We start from the raw sequence: 18,824 nt of genomic DNA, 5'->3' as shown, positions 1-18,824 counted from the left end.
AAAAAAAAGGAGGAGGATTGGCAATAGGTGTTAGCTCAGAGCCGGTCTTCCTCAGTAAAAAGAGGAGGATTAGCATGGATGTTAGCTCAGGGTTGATCTTCCTCACAAAAAAAAAAAAAAAAGATAAGGATAGATTGCAATCTCTGCACGGTCAAGCACAGTAACTACTCTAATTCCATTTCTATAGCACCAAGTATAACATCATACACAGATGCAAACCTAATACTTTCTTTTATCACAATGATAGATATCTGGAGTTAGGCCAGATTATATCTAGCCAAGAAAATTAACTATTTACTAAGTTAGAAATTAGATCATCATAGTATATCTCTCAAAATATTTTATGTTGTCTTGTTATAAAGGAACAACATAGAAATTTTGTAGAAAGTAGTTTTTCAGAATCTGGTATACCTGAGAAAAACATGATAGAAATTACTGCTTGAGCTCCCACTAATTTTTATTGGTACGAAAATTATTTTTATTTACAAGAGGCTTCCTGCAAAATGTTGGTCATTTCTAAGACACTGTAAGATTTGAAATCAGTATAAGTTAAGTGGTGTTAGGACTAGGAAACTGATCATCAGTTTATCACTGTATCCTCATCATGAAAACAACTTTTATTCCAGGGGTTTTATAAAATAAAATTCTTGTTACAAAACAGCATTGAAGAGGAGGAAGAAGGTGGAAAGAGCAAACACTTTGGACTTAACCAGACGTGGCATTGAAACTTAGCTCTTCCACTTACTAGCTTTGTGACTATGGGCAAAGCTGAACCACTCTGTGCCTGTTTCCTGATCTTCAAAACGGGCATATCAAGAATGCCTTTTTTCCCCAGGAATTTGGTAAGAGTTAAATGAGTTAACATGGGAGACAGAAAATGAATAAGTTCTGGGGATCTAATGCATAGCATTGTGATTATAGTTAACAATATTGTATTATATACTTGAAAGTTGCTAAGAGACTAGATCTTAAATGTTCTCACCACGAAAAAGAAATGATAATTTCGTGACATAATGAAGGTATTATCTAACACTACGGTGGTAATCATATTGCAATATATAAGTGTACCAAATCAACACACTGTATAACTTAAACTTATACAATGTTGTATGTCAATTATACCTCAATAAGAAAATGTTTGGAACTAAAGGAAAAAAAAACACAGAAGATACTTGGTACAGAGTAACTGGTACCTTCTTACTGTTGTTATTATTCTTTTGCTTAGTGTTAATTTTAGTTTTATCTATGTGTTGCTTCCAGTTACCATGAAACCAGTAAAAGTATACATTTTTTCATTGATTCCTTACTGTGAGCACTGGTTGAAGACCAATTCTCACTCCTTAATTCACAATGAACATTTTAATTTTAGACGAGGAGAGCTATACGGCATTAAAGTCAGAGTAGTTTATCATACTGATTTGATTCCATAATTTCCCTCTTTAACTTTCCTTTCCTTTTCCTTCCAAAATAAGGCCCCACTATGCTTGAAGTTCTAGGAGCATAGAAGAAGAGAGATAAGGCTGCTACCAATCTGCCTATCACAATAATTAAATTTAACTGCAGAGTTAGACTCGAAACCTATGGCTCCTAAGACCATCTTTGGTTGTCCCTTATTATTCCTCACTAAAATTAAACCATATTTATTTATTTGATTACTTATGTATCCATTCATGTATGTTAATAGTTATAATCCCACCTACCTTCAAAAGACATCTGAGGAGTGATCTTATGATCAAAGCCAACGTACAATTATCATAGGGTAAAGGAGAAAAAACAAGTAGTAAGCAACTCGGGAACATTCTACTCTACTGGCATCTTTCTTTTCTCTCCATTTCTTCCATCTTTTTTTCTTTTATTGCTCTTTGTTCTACCTCTTTCCTTTAACCCCTGCCAATAACACCTCGAGTCTGCCAACACCTTCACTTAGGTAAGGAGGCGGTACTCCAGCTGAAGAGACTGCAGCACAGCCAAGGTGGATTCTCAGAACTGCCTTTCAGTGGTAAATTATTTAGAGAAAGATGAAGTAAGAAGCCTGGGGTGAAACTGAAGAAGGCAGCCTTTAAAAGGCAGAAGGTGCAATAGCTAGCATTATAAAAATTAGAATGTAATCTCACTGCAACAAAACAATGGAGATAACTCAAAGTTTCCTGAAATGGGATTCTGACCTGTAACGGTTTTCTAATTTCAATGTACAAGTTAGAAGTAGGGTTAAGCATTTTTCTGTAGTAACTGCTTATAATTAAAGTATACATATTATTTTCTCCTCCCCCCTCATCCCTCCTCTCTCTCATCCCAGAATAAATCAATAAGAGTCACCTGCCTTGGATTCCTGAAGACACTCACCTGTATTAGAATTAAGATCATCAGGCTCTGATTCCGTCCCATTTTGGCTTCCATTTCCCTGAAGAGTGTTCATAGCCATAAGCTTCATCTTCTGCAGCTTCATCGCCTCAGCCATTGCTGCAGCTGTTATTCCTAAAACCAGAACCATCCCTTTTAAAACAAGGACCATTTCTTAATGTAATTGAAAGCTGGATACATTTCATAACAGGCCTATGCTGCACAGCACAAGCCGAAAGTAAACCCAAGTCTAATTTTTGAATAATATTCTTTAACAAAGTAATTTTCAACTTCTGTAATTACTTCATCTTACAGACAGTTTGAAAATCTAAAAAACATTGAACATGAGTCTGATCCCCAATTCAAGACAGAGAAAACAAAGAATAATATGAAAATTGCTTAAGAAATTCCAAAACTCTTACTAATGTGTTCTGCTGTCTGTTAAGAACTACTGACCGTTGCTTTAGACAGAACTCAGCAGGTACTAAATTCCGTCTAAAACAACATTGTCAGAGGAAGCACTCTGAAACGCTAGAAGGAAATGCTTTCTAGTTAATATTCTTGTTGGCACCTCTGCTACAGGATGGACTGTCTTCCCTGTGAGAGTCACCTTAGGTGGGGGAGAAACAGACTTCAGGTAGTCTTTCTGCCCTTTTACCGTCCTCGTCCTTATATACTGAGGGATCAAACAAATAAAAACATGGCATGCCACCTCTGAAAGTATGCCAGCCCCTGAAGTATAATTACATTCTTTTGTATTAACATAAGGCAATTATTTTTTTAACTCCAGATAATGGTGCAAAGAGGTAGGAATAACCACCCCCCGCCCGCCAAAAAAAAGTGACTGCTTAAGTTTGAAATTCTTTCTTCTAGGAAGTCTATATCAGGCGGTATCATAAAAAATATATAAGGAAACAAGTACTAAAAATAGAACAATTCATACTCCAGCAATGCCCTCCAAAAAGTCTAGTAAATTCAACTTAATTATTTTTAGACAGTGTTGAAACCTCTAACCATCTGTTAGTGCACTGGTGCCATGGGCCAAAATGAAAAAAAAATTCTGGCAGATTTAAAATAGTATTTTAGAATTCAGTGAAATCCATTCTCCCGTGCAAATGATCAAGGAAAAGAAGGCATATACTGGTTGTTGCAAAAAGAAAACATAACTGCCATTATTAGAAGAATCTGATTCTAAGGGGTAGGGTGAATCCTTATCAAAAGTGTAAGGGGAAGTAAGTACAACCTAGAACATCTAACTGTGTATGTTTGGGAGAATCACTAAAGTTCTATTTTGCTACTCTGTACTCTTTACAATGCATGGAAAACTCAAAATGAAGCAAACTTTTCACCACACTAGCTTGCCTATGAATCATGGCAAAGAAAGATTCAAAGAAAATTGCTTTAGTCTCTGAATTGATGATATACATTTGTACATTTTCTAGATGGTCCCAGAGATTTTCTTTCCATATTTATTGAATTCAAATCCTCCAAATGACCTGTCCAGCATCCAAGGGTAACTCGGGGCAGGAAGTATGATGGCAATGATTTAAACAAAGGGACCCTGCTTAGGACTGCCAGGGCTGAGCGCCTTATAAGCAAAAATATATCAGGATCATATGGTAGTTCTATCCCTAATTATGATCTCACTCATTAAGTAGTAGATAATAACAACAACAAACAAACACATAGAGACAGAGATTGGATTGGTGGTTACCAGAGGGGAAGGGGGGAGGGAGGAGGGTGAAAGGGATAATTAGGCACATGTGTGTGGTGATGGATTGTCATTAGTATTTGGGTGGTGAACATGAGAACATGATGTAATCCATGCAGAAATAGAAGTATAATGATGTATACCTGAAATTTATACAATGTTATAAACCAATGTTACCACAATAAACAAACAAAAAAATAAATTAAAAAAAATAAAAGAAGAAGACAAAAAAGTATATCAGGAAAAGTTTCCAGAATTTATATCAGCTCCTCTGACTACCAGTTCAGAACTGGATCCTGACTATGATAATTATTGAATTACTAGTTGTTTCATTATTGATAGTGTAAATAGTAGATTTTTGTGAACAATAAATGGATTCTTACTCTGTGAAAAATAAAAGTCAACAAAATATCTTATAGACAAGAAATTCCATGTAAAATGTATGTCTCATACAATGACACTAAGAGAATTAATGAACAAGAGTCCCATCAGATTTTTAATTCATAGAAAAGATGGTAAGTTCCAATATCTATGCATTCTTTCAAGTAAACGCTATCTGCATGATATCATTGAGGAAAAAGTCAGTGAGCAAATATAGAAACTAATATTAAGGTAGTGAAGAATCATAGTATAATAGCACTACAAAGATATTTGGGGGCCATCTAGTTCAATCTCTTCATTTTGAAGATGAAGAAACAGTTTCACAGTGACCTGTCATAGGTCAGTTATTTAGGGGAAGATATGGAGCAAAATCCAAGTTTCCCAATGAGACTTAGATGTGTTTGTTAAAATACCAAAGTAGTTCAAACAAGAGTTAATGAAAATCTCTAAAGGGACATGATCCTCTTATCACGTACAGTCTCATATTGTTAGTTGTCCTTCTATATCTCCTTAAATTTGATTCAAGGTTTAGAGGCCTAGACACTAACTCATATATTTTGTATCATCTCATGGTCCCTATTGCAGTGACTTTAAACTTATGAAACATTAAATCCTATTTGTTCAGTCTTTAGTACACACTTAAATATCTATGTCTTCAGTAAAACCACAATCAAGCAAATGGAAAGCAGTGGAAAAGATGTTATGGTTTATTTGACTGTCAATTAGCAATTTATCCTTTTATTCAACTGTTCAGTTAAATTCTTAACCTCAAGATGCCTCTCAGTGTAACGCTGATGGATTTAAAAAAGCAAATCATCTCCTGGCACCAAGTTCTCAAAATGCAGCCCTGGAATAGCACATAAAAAGAGCAAGCTGATTTAGAAGCTGCTAAGTTAATTTTTACTTGGGAACCAGAATTTCAGCTTGCATCAGACAAGTAGAAAATGGTAAGTTTAATGAGAAGGAAAAGATACCTTTAAAAGTGAAGGTGCTACAATTATAGGAAAATAACTACCTAAACATAGCTAGACATATAAAAGTTGTCTTTTTCAGTCACTGAATCTGAAAATGGTAACTTTTACATTATGTTCAAATTACATATATTTAACTGATTGAAATAGATTTGGGAAGGCAAAGACAGTGTTATTGGGAAAGCAGTCACCTTTTGCACTTTCTGATATTTGAGTATTTACTTCTGTAATCTCAGCACCTTCCATTCTTGTTCACCTAATTTTATGATTTGACTCAATGTCTAGTCACTACAATTATTGACCAAGTCATAATGTACAGCCCTTATGGTAATTTACACTTACTTCCTAATCTAAAGTAAACATAACAATATTCAAATGCCCAACATATCATAATTTTATGTGTGTGCATATGTGTGTGATAGACTATTATTGTTAGCAAGTATTGTCAAATTCATAAAAGAAACCTCAACTAAATTGGAGTTGGAAAGGCCCGTAAGGGGAGCTTTCATGCCCTATCATACATCCTCAGTTACTCCAAACAGGAAAAGACCTACCCTTGCATCTCTGACAGGAAGGTGTTTACTACTTTACTAGTCAGCAGGAGGAAGGAAGATTTCTCTCCCCATCTGGCAACAGCCCAGTCAATGAAAGAGTGTAGCACCCCAACCAATGGAAAGCCTCTACACTTTGGACTCCCAGTTTCCCCCAATGGACTTTTTGTTTATTACGGCCCCTCCCAACTCCCCCTTTTTCCCTATAAAAGCAAGCTCCTCTCCTCTGTTCTCTAGATATTCCTATGGTCCGCCATAGCCTGTATATCCCGAATTGCAATTCTTTTGGTTGTTCCCAAATAAATTCATTTTGCAGGTAAAACAATTGGCCAATTTACTTTTTAAGTTGACAGTATACAAGCATAGAGTGGTGAGAAAAGTTCTTAAGAGTTGCAAGAACTTTAATGAATATCTAAACCAACCCCTCCATTTTAGAAATGAAAAACTGAGTCCCAGAGAGAAGTGAGGGGCTTAATATAACACAGCCAGTCAATGATAGGGCTAGTATGAGAACTCATGTCTCCTGACTTTTACTGCAGGTGCTTTGTTGACTAATTCCCACCTTCTCAATCTTGATTTTAATTTCTTTAAAACTCTCTAAAACGGGCCTGCAGAGATGCATCATATGTCACTGACCAGAACAATGGAGAAATTGTGTCATACAACTTCCCAAGGTTTCAGTTTATTCATATGCAAAATGAAGGAGTTGAACTAAATGGTCTTTACACTCCTTTATGAAGCAATAATTCTGACCAGATTTACTTCGTCCTATATAGTCTTCCAAAACTCCTGTGATTTTGCATTATCCATGCATGGCCTAAAGCAAGATTTTTCTTGCACTCCTTTCTCACTAGTAAACAAGCATTAGACTTACAACTTTATAGTCCTCAAACTAGACGTGCAGGGAGAAAAATCCATAGCTTGTAGTAAAATTTACAAGTAAAAAAATAAAAAAAAATTAGTGAATTTGGGTTCTCAACAGTGATCTGAACAAAAATTAAGGCAATTTTATAGTTTCCTAATTGGTTATACTGCCCATCCTTTCACATTAATTTGAAAGCTTTTTCTGCCAAACTGTGAACAAGTAAATTAACTAAAGGAGAACTGTGAGTAATCAAATCTTGAGGTTTACAATTAATTAAATGAAATGGTGAGTCAGTTCACTGCAATATGGTTTTATATTTTAAAAGTAACATTTAATCAAATTAACAAAGTATTGCATTAATAATATCCCTCTAAAAATGAAAAGCAGTTTAGATCTGCCACATTATTTCGCTCTACCAGTCAAGTACTGTGTCTTGGCTTGTTTATTATTTGCATTCAAAGCTACTTTGGGTCAAGTATGATGTACTAAAACATGAATAATGAAACATCTGGTGGTATGAAATGTTAATGCGATATACCACATTGAATCTAGTGGAAACAGTTTTGAAATTCCCTATAAATCAACTCAGAAAATGTAAATTTTTCCAAAGAGAGGTAGTATTCAGGTTCATTTTCAGGAGATGCTTATGCTCTGATTTCTGTTATTCAGAAAAATACTTGGACTCTAAAAGATTCAGAATGCAACTAAGGGGAAAGCCATAAAGATATAAGAATACAAGAATGAAAGAGCAGAGAAGCCACATGCAAGAAGTTACTGCCACCCAAATGAAGAGCAAATATTACAATGATTCTTAGGAATCACCATTCAGGGATAGATACAAAATTAAAAATTACTCAGCTGAGCTCTATGGCTGTGGGAAAGGTTGACAAAACATAGCTATGGGAAGTTCTCAAAACAGTAGACAGCAGCTGCATTCGGCTAGACATCAACAAAGCCATCAAATGATGTGGGGTCCAGAAATCCACTATATTGGCATGGATATTTTGCATACTTTGTTGAATTACAGATAGATACGAAAAGAGGACACACTCAATCTTTGCTGAAGTTCAATTTGTTCTACAAAAATGCAGTGAATTTGCCATTCAAAATGGAGCCAGAGATGGGAAAACAACAACCAGTAAGGGTTGGCAAGGCCAGCAGCACAGCATAGTAAAGAGGGCAACAACCAAACCAAAGGAGAAGTTGGCTGCTGCTTTGAGCAAACTGCTGTCCTATAGCCTGAAGTGCCTAACAAAATTCCAGGCCAAGCTTTATTTTCCTGTAAACTCTTCTGAAAGTGCATAATAGGATTTAAATGTTTGAAACTCTAATAATCTCTTCAAATGCTCCTATTACATCTACTGTTAAAAGATTAAAAGCAAGAGAGAAACACCATATTAAACTTGTCTTATATCAACATTTTCCAAATTGTGTTCCATTTGACTACCTGTTCCACAAAATGTTGAGTTTGTTAAAAAAAAAAAAAAGAAGTGTAGGGGGTAAGGGTAAGGGAGTTCAATGACGAATTTAGGCAACACTCGGTTGAAAACAACAAAGCTTATATAGCACTTATCATATGCCAAACATTGTTTTAAGTTCTTTACATATTTACTTATTTAATATGCACAAAAACCTTAAGACAGAAGTACCATTATCATTTCCATTTTTTAGATACAGAAACTGAGTCACAGAAACTGAATAACATGTCTAATGTTATACAGCTAGTAAACCTTGAAGTTGGGCTTTAAACCCAGGTACTTTGGCTCCAGGTTTCTTTACTGCAGATTTTTTCAAAGCTTATAATATGCTAATATCTATTATGATATTCCAAAAGAGGCATAGAGCACACTACATTTTCTAAACTGATTGGATAATGGAACTCTTTTTCATAGAATACCTATTAATGGCTGTAAAGACACCAATACTCCATGGAACACAGTTTAAGAAATGTTACTCTAAATCTTTTTTTTTTTTTTAACTTGGATGCAAGCTTAACCTCAACTACCTGGGTACAATTTTTTTTCCTGTATTTGACTTTAAGCTATGTATATAGATATCAGGAATTCTCATGGTTTACATAAAGTTAACTATTCTCTTATTGAGTAATCGCCAGTTATACTTGTCTTTGGCAATATCATTTTAAATTGGAAATGCTCCAGCTTTTTAAACATAATCACTAAAAGAATTACTAATTATCTTGCTGGTACCTCTCAATAGACCATTTCTTATTTATGAAAATTTGAGCTATATGAACTCTTCTATTAGTACATACACCTTCTAGTATTGCACACCTCCCTAGGTACCTTACTTGAAAAATTTTATTGAGTGTTACTAGATGTGTCTAGATAATTTCTGAGGCCTTACTGTCCTGATCTACCAGTGGTCTATGATTTTTAAACCAGCAGTGGCATACCCAGCAAATCTATTCTAAGTTTAGGAGAGAGTGTGCATTAGATATAGATTAAGAGTGACAAAACATCTCAAATGTCTGACATTAGGACAAGAGTAGCTGTTCCCATGCCCAGTTAGCCCAGGAATACAGGAACCTAAGAAAAGTATCAGCAGCCTCCTTCTACAGACCTCCCATCCTCAAGTGCAAGATTGCTTCAAAGAGACCAGCCCACCAGATAAGATATCTACCTGCTGGTCTATGAAATATGGCCTCTTAGACCCGTATCAAATTCAATAAGCCAAAGAAAATTTTAAAAGCTAACAGTTCACATACCAAAATGAGTTTGAATACTGTTCTAGTAGTAAACTTATTTTACCTTTTTCTACTCTTATTCTCAAAGAGATTCTGGACACTTTAAAAAACATATTTGGATGTTTGCTTCAGTAGCACATACGCTAAAATTAGAACAATACAGAGAAAATTACCATGGCCCCTGTCTAAGGATAAAATGCAAATTTGTAAAGTGTTCCATATTTTTGGTTTTGGTTGCACAACAATGTGAATGTACTTAATGCCACTGAACTGTATACTAAAAGTGATTAAAACGGTAAATTTTATGCTATGTACATTTTATCACAATAAAATAAAACATATTTGGTCAGGTCAGTGATCTCCTATAATCAAAAACTGATAACAAAGATATAAAAGAAGGAAAAGATTATTAGCTTCTAGGATACTGCCAAATTTATGGCTATTTTTCTTCCATAATTACTCAAAGGAAGTATTTAAGTTTGGGTTCAAACATGTTAACCAAAATTAATTTATATTTCAAAATATTCTTGAGTGTAGCAATGGTGCCAACAAGAATATATACAATAAAATATATAGCAACTGAACTATAACTTTAATTTATAGAAACAGAAAAGAGTCACATTCTTAGAAGAGAGCGGAAAAAAAAAAACGATCCATTAAATCAATTCACTTTTGTTTTGCAAATCAATAATAAGAGTAATCCATTAAAGTGAAGCCTACATTTGGATTATTTGGTATTGCTCTGCAGCAGGTATCACCAATAAATAGAAATGAGAGAGATAGAGTAATTTAGCATTAACAGTATTAATAGGAGAGAGAGAAAAACCTAGCTAAGTTCAAATATATAACGAAAATCAAGTTTGCCTTAAGATGGCATTCAGATTGGAAAGTAAATTCAATTCACTAAATGCATTTTTGAAATACGCATTTCAGAAAATCAGAAGATGTTTAGGAAGATATACTTTAAGACTTCTCACTGAGGATATTAACACAAAAAAAGTGATCGGTGATTTCTGTGGAATTTCACATGGTTTGTTCTGTTCACTGCAGCTGTAAGACTTGTATTCCTGCTGCTTTTTGGAAAGCTGGTTCTGCCTGTGTGGAAAACCAGCAACACATTTCAACATGAGATAAAAAAATAAAATAGATTTTGTTTAGAAAGCAAATTAAGGTGGCAAATTTCCTATCCATTTTTCTTTTGAAATTGAATAAATAAGAAATTTAGCCTCAAATTAAAAATTTATTTTGGTCTAAAGTTAAGCTGTAATGCTAACTCTGTGTATCAGCTAATGAAAATTCAAATGTATTTTGCGTTTGTTAAAAGGTATCAAACTGACACTAGGAGAATATTCAACATCAATAACGAACCACCATCCAGAGAAGTAATTGGCTTCCTGAAGATCACTGACGCTCATTGCTTTTAAGTAGCTGGTTTTCCCTTAGATATGGTATATAAGTGCCAGAGAATCAACTATGCAATCAATTCTCCACTCTTTGGATAGCAGTTCTTAAACACTGCCATGCTCTGTTGCTCCAGAGAGGTAGTACAATGGATCTTTGTTGTTTTTATTCAACATATGACATTTTGCATTCCAAATGTTTACACACTACACTACTTGAATGAAGACCAAAAAATGCAGCAAAACATCTAGAAATGTTGATTGGTCAAAAAGATCTGCATTTTAAAGATAATATGCATATTTATGTTAATCAAAGGCATAATATATAACATCAGGAAGGACCTGAGAAAATTGCAAGGATACTGCTTGTCTGGCCCAAGTTATGATGTAAAGAATACTGTATTTGGAATCAGAAGGGCTGGATATGAAAATTGGATTTATCTATAGCTAGTTATATGACTATCTGAGTCACTTTACCCTTTCTTAGAATCAATTTTCTTGTCTTTAAAATGAGGTTTAAGGAAGCAACCAAGATGCCCTTCAGTAGGTGAATGGATAAATAAAGTGTAGTACATCCAGACAAGGGAATATTAGTTAGTGCTAAAAAGAAGTGAGCTAGCAATTCATGAAAAGACATGGAGGAACGTTAAATGCATATTACTAAACGAAAGAAGGCAACCTGAGAAGGCTACATACTGTATGATTCCAACTATATGACATTCTGGACAAGGCAAAACTATGGAAACAATAAAAAGATCAGTGGTTCCCAGGGATGGGTGGAGGGAGAGACAAATAGGCAGAGCACACCGTTTTTAGGGCAGTGAAACTACTCTGTGTGATATTATAATGATGGATATATGTCATTATATATTTGTCCGAACCCATAGAATGTACAACATCAAGAATGAACCCTAAGGTAAACTATGGACTTTGGGTGATAATGATGTGTTAGTGTAGTTTCATCCTTGGTAACAAATGTACCATTCTGCTGAGTGATATTGATAATGGGGGAGGCTGTGCATTTGTGGAGATAGGGGGTATATAGGAAATCTCTGTACCTCCTTCTCAATTTTATAGTAAACCTAAAACTGCTCTAAAAATGTTGTCTTTAAAAAAAATTAGGTGGAATCCAATGTTAACTTTCAGAGTCTACTTGGAATATATTACTTCCAAGATAACCACCTACTAACTTATCATTTATTAATTTTATATGTTAATCATGTCTCCCTTACCTAGGCTGCAAGCTTCTTACTGGAAGAAACTATGTATTATTCTTAACTTTTGCATTTCTTGGTGCCTAACACTGTAGAGGGTACATGGCGGTGCCCAGTGAATGACTACAGAATAACCAAATGGGTGTTGTGAAGGGATGTCTCCAAGAGAAAGAAAAAGGGCTGCTTGCCCAACACTAGTAATTGTGTACGATTCTCTTGTAGTAGGTCTATTTTGCATTCTCTCCACAATCACTTTCTGCTTGACCTTCCTGCCAAGATATAACAACAAACGTGAGAAGCAGGCAAGGACAGAGATATTTCACTGAATCACTAAATGTGCCAATAGTTCTGCCTTAGTTTTACTCTTTCACCGTCTGATGGTGCCATTCTTTATCACCAGCTTATGCTTATGCTTATGCTTACTGAAGCAGTATACATCAAGCATCTGTTTTAGAAAGCAAAATAATATGTTATATTGAACATAATTAGGTGACAATTTTGCAACAGAACTTGTCTTATTCTCAATTTAAGAAGCACACGAAGTTAACCACAGGTGTATTGATGTAAATGTATGAATAAACTTACAGTCACATCTCAGAGGCTTCCATTTGTGTAATATTTAAGCAAATGTGAATGCTAATTCTTTTAAATCTAAACTTTTAGGAGATTAATTCTAAACTTCCAGAGAATAAGAGATAAGGGAGAAAGTATAAATTATGCCCACAATAATAATAAGCACCATATTTAATTACAAGTATATGTTGCTACATGCTTTGAGATATAAATATTGATAACTATGTCTCTATTAGCTATCAGACTGTATAATTACTTGAAGCTACCTGAAACAACCAACAACAACATGAGCATTTGTTATATGAGTTACAAGGGTGAGTAAATGGATATCATGAGAACCTGATTCTTGTTCTTAGATCTTCAACGGACACAAGGTATCTGGCAAGGTTATTTTTTAAAGCTTACATTACTTTGCTCATAAATTGCAATGTGATAACTCAAGACTTTTGTCACTTTTGACACTCACCAGTCTATTGCATTTTTCATAATCAAATACAATAAAAGTCTTTGGTATTGTTATTTCCATACTAAAACTACACTCTCTAAATTTCTTGGACCAGAAAAACCTGGCTGTCAGAGTGGCATAGCCAAGAATTTTTCTATATCATATGCAGTTTTACTTTAAGCAGAGCTGCCTTTCTTCTGAGAGTAGTATTATTCCCAGGATGAGCAGGGTTTAGGGAATTATGAGGTATTGACATCCAACACTAAAAAATATCTAATGGGCATGACTTTTTCCTAAAATTGCTGTGAAGAATATTATCCTCAGTTAAGACACAAAGTGACATGTTTGAACTACAGGCATCCAGTGTTTCATTATGGCCCAGTAGAATAGATAGGTGCGAAAGAGAATTCTGACTCCTATCCATCCTGCTCAAAAGTGTCATTATCTAATATATACAAGTTAGTGCTTGGGTAATAGAAAAATAATTCTAAATTAAATAATTAGGTCAGATCATTAATAGAGGAAAGATACACACACACATATGCAAGCATGCACACACAATAAAAAGGATTCTTCATGGAGCTGAGGGCTTATGGATGATTTATAACATGGCACATTCTTTCTGATTTCCTGAATTCTGTCACAGTCATATTAACAATAAATTCAGAAAGAGATGCAAACCATTTTTCTACATGCAACCAACAGCTTGAGGTTGCTAAAGGGACACACTAACTCAAATGGATTAAATGAAACAGGACCCATAAAGAAATTTATCTCTTTCCTAACCTTTTTTTCAGTCAGAATTCCAAATATTTTGGTAATAATATGTCTGACCTCAAAACTGCTATAGCTAGACATAAACAAACATACACAGCTAGGAGATAAATGAGGATGGAATGGCCCAGCACAGTGTTAGGAACACTACACCATCTTGATGATGAGACAAGGCACTTTATCTTTTCTGGCTTTGTGAATTTCCATGGTTGTTGTTCCTGTGAATAAGATAGTATGTTCAGAGCCAATAAAATGAGAACAGACACATCATCCCAGATTCCAGTTCACCAAATTATGTTCTGTTTATTCTCTTTCATTTCAATTGATGTGTTCCTTTTCCTTTGTTATCCTCCTAGGTCTTTGATATTGTTGGAAGGCTGTGTTTCCATAAAGACCACAGTAATTTGTAGAGACACATTGGCATAAATCATGTGCTTTCCCAAGTCAAAGGTAAAATTTCAAGGGGATCTATACTACCATTCCTTCTGTTGGTGATCCTAGTAGAGAAGCCCCCTCAACTCTGTCAAATGAAACTCCCTCTTAATCAGTTATTACTCTCTATTTTTTTTAAGAAACACAGGATCTTAGTTTAGTTATATGTACTATTTTTTAACAAGTGCCGTGTATCTTAGGTAAGATTGATACATTTAAAAAAAATATTTGCTCTGGCTGGTTGCAATTGAATTGGGAGTCTAGAAACTTTAGAAAGTTACACATGAAATAATCATATTATATAGATGAAACGCATTTTACTTTTTAGTGTGAATTCCTGCTACCAGCAATTTCAAACACAACTTTAATTTTCCAAAGCAGATTTTAAATAGTATTACCTCTGACTCATACATTATGAGTCTAAAAGTGATATCTTGACTCTGCGAAATGAACTCACAACCACTTTTTAATAGGTCTACATTCCTTCTCAGCTAGACTACTTGAAGAACTTCCTAAATGATCTCCCTGCCTCTAATTCTTCACCCTTCCAGTCTATCCATACACATTTATCAGTGAGATTTTTGTAAACAGCAGTATTTTCACATTCCTCACCTGCACAAAAATGTTTATTGGTTCATCACTGTGTATAGAATCAAGTCCAGAACTCTTAATATGGTATTTACAACCTCCCATAATACGCCTCCACTCATCTTTACAGGCAGAGCTCCTACCCTTTTCCATCATATCCCCACTACTCTAACCAGACTGAACACACTGTTACCCATACAAACTCAGTACTAGCTCATCGTCACACTCTGCAGATTGTCTCTTTTGCCTGGAATACTTTTATCCCCATCTTGCCAACTGTAGCCTAACCAATCTTTAAAGCACAACTTAAATGCCATCAACTCCAAAAAGCTTTCTTTAATTCCCACAACTGGAAATAATTCTCTTCTTTGAACTTTCCCATAGTACTTTACATAGACATATTTATATGAACATATTTATGACTTTCTTTTATTATGATGATGTCTCATTTTCCCACCTAAAACAAAGGCTGCAAAGGTTGCTGTAGGGCACTATGTCTTATTCAGTTTTGTACTCATAGCAGGATCTAGACTACTGTCTTGTAGGTAAACAGTACTTGATAATGTGTGTCTAATGAATTTACCATTCTATGGAATAGAGGTCTAGAAAAAGTGATATAAAGATCTTCAGTACTCAGAATGTAGTCATACATATGGGCAAACAGTACTCACATACACATACATACACTGACATCAAACACCAATTTTTTCTTTTTAATTCAACTAATCATCGTGTGTTGTCATGTCTCTTGTGTATTTAATACATCATGAAAATTTTCCTCTATTTTACTTAATAGATGAAAGGAAGAAGGAAAAATGTATAATCCCTCCTAGTGGTTTTAAGATATTTTTTAAACAAAGTTTTTGTTTTTTAAAAATATCTATGGAGAAAAAAGTGTTTTCCCCTGATTAATCATGGAGTAGCTATGACTGGTGAGGAGAAAATTATATTACAAATGAGCAGCTACCTGTTATCAAATTACAAGGCATTGTCATCAAAGGACCTAAAAAGGCAGTAGACTGACCAGTTAACATGTTTCCACTGACCTGGGGGACTTTTTTCCAGTTAATAGCTTCTGAAGAATGCTTCCTTTTGATTGTTGTCTCTGACACAAAAATGATTGTCTCATTTAACCAGTCTTCTATCACATATATCAGAGAATCCTATTTACTCACACACTACTGGAACATTAAAACATAATAGAGTGATTGTCTCTAGAAGAAAAATTTAAAGATTGACATTTTTTTACCCCAAAAGGGGGTTGAGATCAAAAGCTAACTTTAATAGATGTTTGACTAAGGTCTTACTCCTAGGAAATGGAACACTGAAGATGAAAGAAAAGAAATAGGTTTGGCTTTTGATCTCAGCCAAATCCATTTGGCATTGTTTAGCTTTTATATAATACTTCACTTTTAGGTGCTATCGTGACTGAAATGAATTGGCTTTCTTAGTGAGGCTTTAATAGCTCTGTATTACTTTGGCATTTAGCAAAGTTTCTACTTTGTTAGCTGGTATTGCAATAGCAGTTGTAAACAGGTTTTCTTCATCTATAAGTACCACTGTCATAAGATATCGATGATATATTTTCAAAAAATGTAAAAAGGAGCTCAAAAACCAAAATTTTCCTATAAAATGCTCTTCCAAGAAAATCATCATTGAAGTCACTACAAATTTGTAAATAGCAAAGGGCCTTCTTAATTTTAAACTACATTATTTTGAGTGTACGTTTTCCACGAACTAGAACAGTTTGATTGCTACTTTGTAGCTCAGCATTGGACAGAGCTAGCGTAAGAGAAAAAAAAAAAGGACCATTATTGAACACCTACTACTATATGTCAAGCACCATTTAAGAACATTATATACATTATCTTGTTTAATCTTCAAAACAACTGTATGAAAATGCAAGGGCTATTATGCCAAGTATACAGATGAGGAAAGTGAGAGTGGAAGAGACTGAATAGCTTGGGCAAGATCACATAGTGAATACGTAATAAGGCAAAGCTTGAACCAAGCTTTATCTAACCCCAAAGATTTATTCTTCCCATGCTGCTTTTTAATTATTAAAATGTTAGAACAAAATAAAAGTTCTTTTATTTAGCTTCATGAATCAAGTGATTCTCAAAACTACAGCAATAATTTAGATAGGTTTATATATACAATAGGGGCCGTTAGTTGAGATGTAGGGGAAGAGTTACACTACTTACCAAGCACTTGTGTCTAGATAATCCATGCCTCCCCAAATTAACTTTTGTCAAATGCTTACAGATTATCTCTGTGAAAGTTTAGGGTATTGTATTTTATTTCATAAATTATCCTAATAAGTGTCTCAGTGTGCCACTTCTCTTAGCAGGTGCAAGCTGTCTGTAAGTATCTACATCTTGTAATGCTTTGAAAAAAAAATAGAACAAGAGCTTTCTAGGTGACAGCTTCCCGTCATCTATGACAAGACTTTACGCAGTAGATTTTTTTTTTTTAAGAAAATGATCACCACAATGATCAGTGATTCTAATGAGAAGTTTGAGTTTCCAAATTAACAGCTTAACAAATGATTTTAGAAGGAAAAAAATGGTCAAAGGAAACATCATATATAACAGCCTCTTCTCAACAGATCTTAATCATTTCAACTTCATTAGAAGACAGACCCATAGTTCTTATGTCACACTAGTCTAAAAAGGTGGATGTCAATCAAAAAGATTAAGGACTCTGTACTGAAAACTGACAGCTACCCAGAATTGGAGATCCCCTCAAATCTACTTGTCTTTGAAAAACATGGGGTAAATTAGGATATCCTCTTTCTCTCCTTTCTTTTATTTTCTTTGCTTGTCAAAAGATTATTCAGTGCCATTTCTTCCCCCCCTGCACTGCTCCCACCCCTCAGTCCTCCACTCTAGCCCTTTCACAATCCGTCTCAATCACAAAAGAAGGCACAGTGGAGAAAATAGTAAAAGAACTTTGTAACTGTTCTCTGGAACAAATCAAAATTTAAACGTTCTGAGAATAGAAGGCTCAGATTAAAATATGTTTGAGAGTCAGAGAATTTACGTTTGGCATTCTAGTTTCAAAGGGAAAACAGACCAATATGTCAAGGGAACATCGAGGGTTTTTTTCCATCCTTCAAGGTAAAAAGCTCTAGTAAAGGGAAGCATGTAAAATACAGAAAACATGCCATTAACATGTGGTGGTTATCTTCTCTGACGCCTTTTTCATGAGAACGACAGTGAGGAAGCTGGGGAAGGCTGCCGTCCAACATGGACATGAATTCTTCCCCATGTTTCAAAACAATAGGCCAACTCCAATCCTGAACCTGAAAGTGACAGGGAACCAAGCACAACTGACAGTCTCAGCAGAATCCTGATTCAAGAGAAGATGTCAACCTATTTCATGTCATTTCTTTATGTACAACTTTAAAGATAACTAGATTTTACGTTTTAAAAGTTATTACCATAAAGGATTACTTAACAGTTGACTGTAATCACTTTACTTTTATTGCCAAAGTGTGGAGGTGGGGGAAAGGAGAAATGGAACATTTCAATCACTGAAGGCCTAAAAGAGTAAAATTAAACCAAGTAACTTAATTCTATGGATATTTGCAATAGAATAAGTTTGAAAAGTCAAACAATTACGGCTATGTTTCCCCTATCAATCAGAGTTAATTTAAAGTTCACAACCTATGTAAAGCAGTCAGTGAATAAAAAGAATAAAAAGAAACGTATTTTAGTTTGTTGCAATTTTTCTCAATAAAAAACTAGTCATTAGAAAGCTCTAAGTAACTACATATATAAAAGACTAAAATAAGTTCATTTTAGTTTAAAGTATTTCTTAATATTAAAATTGTTTTGAAAACTCTATGACTAATAAAAGTTTTTAAATCTTTT

At 34.6% G+C, this 18,824-nt stretch overlaps 1 protein-coding gene and 1 non-coding gene across 9 annotated transcripts in view; one reads left to right on the top strand and one right to left on the bottom strand.

The window, feature by feature from the left end:
- DACH2 (dachshund family transcription factor 2) overlaps positions 1-18,824 on the bottom strand; it is a 495,523-nt gene that overhangs the window by 156,715 nt on the left and 319,984 nt on the right. For all 8 annotated transcript variants that reach the window (XM_058536286.1, XM_058536287.1, XM_058536291.1 and 5 more), the window contains one exon: positions 2,344-2,475. In XM_058536286.1, the coding sequence (XP_058392269.1) occupies positions 2,344-2,475 (132 nt within the window). The remainder of the gene's footprint in view (positions 1-2,343; positions 2,476-18,824) is intronic.
- LOC131401523 (U6 spliceosomal RNA) lies at positions 9,647-9,749 on the top strand. The gene has a single exon (XR_009217721.1). It is a non-coding gene; the product is annotated as a U6 spliceosomal RNA (small nuclear RNA).

The sequence above is a fragment of the Diceros bicornis genome, chromosome X (genome assembly GCF_020826845.1).
Source record: "Diceros bicornis minor isolate mBicDic1 chromosome X, mDicBic1.mat.cur, whole genome shotgun sequence".
In the NCBI taxonomy this organism is placed as follows: Eukaryota; Metazoa; Chordata; class Mammalia; order Perissodactyla; family Rhinocerotidae; genus Diceros; species Diceros bicornis.
The sequence above is the reverse complement of the archived record's forward strand: the minus strand, read 5'-3'. Positions and strand labels throughout refer to the sequence as shown.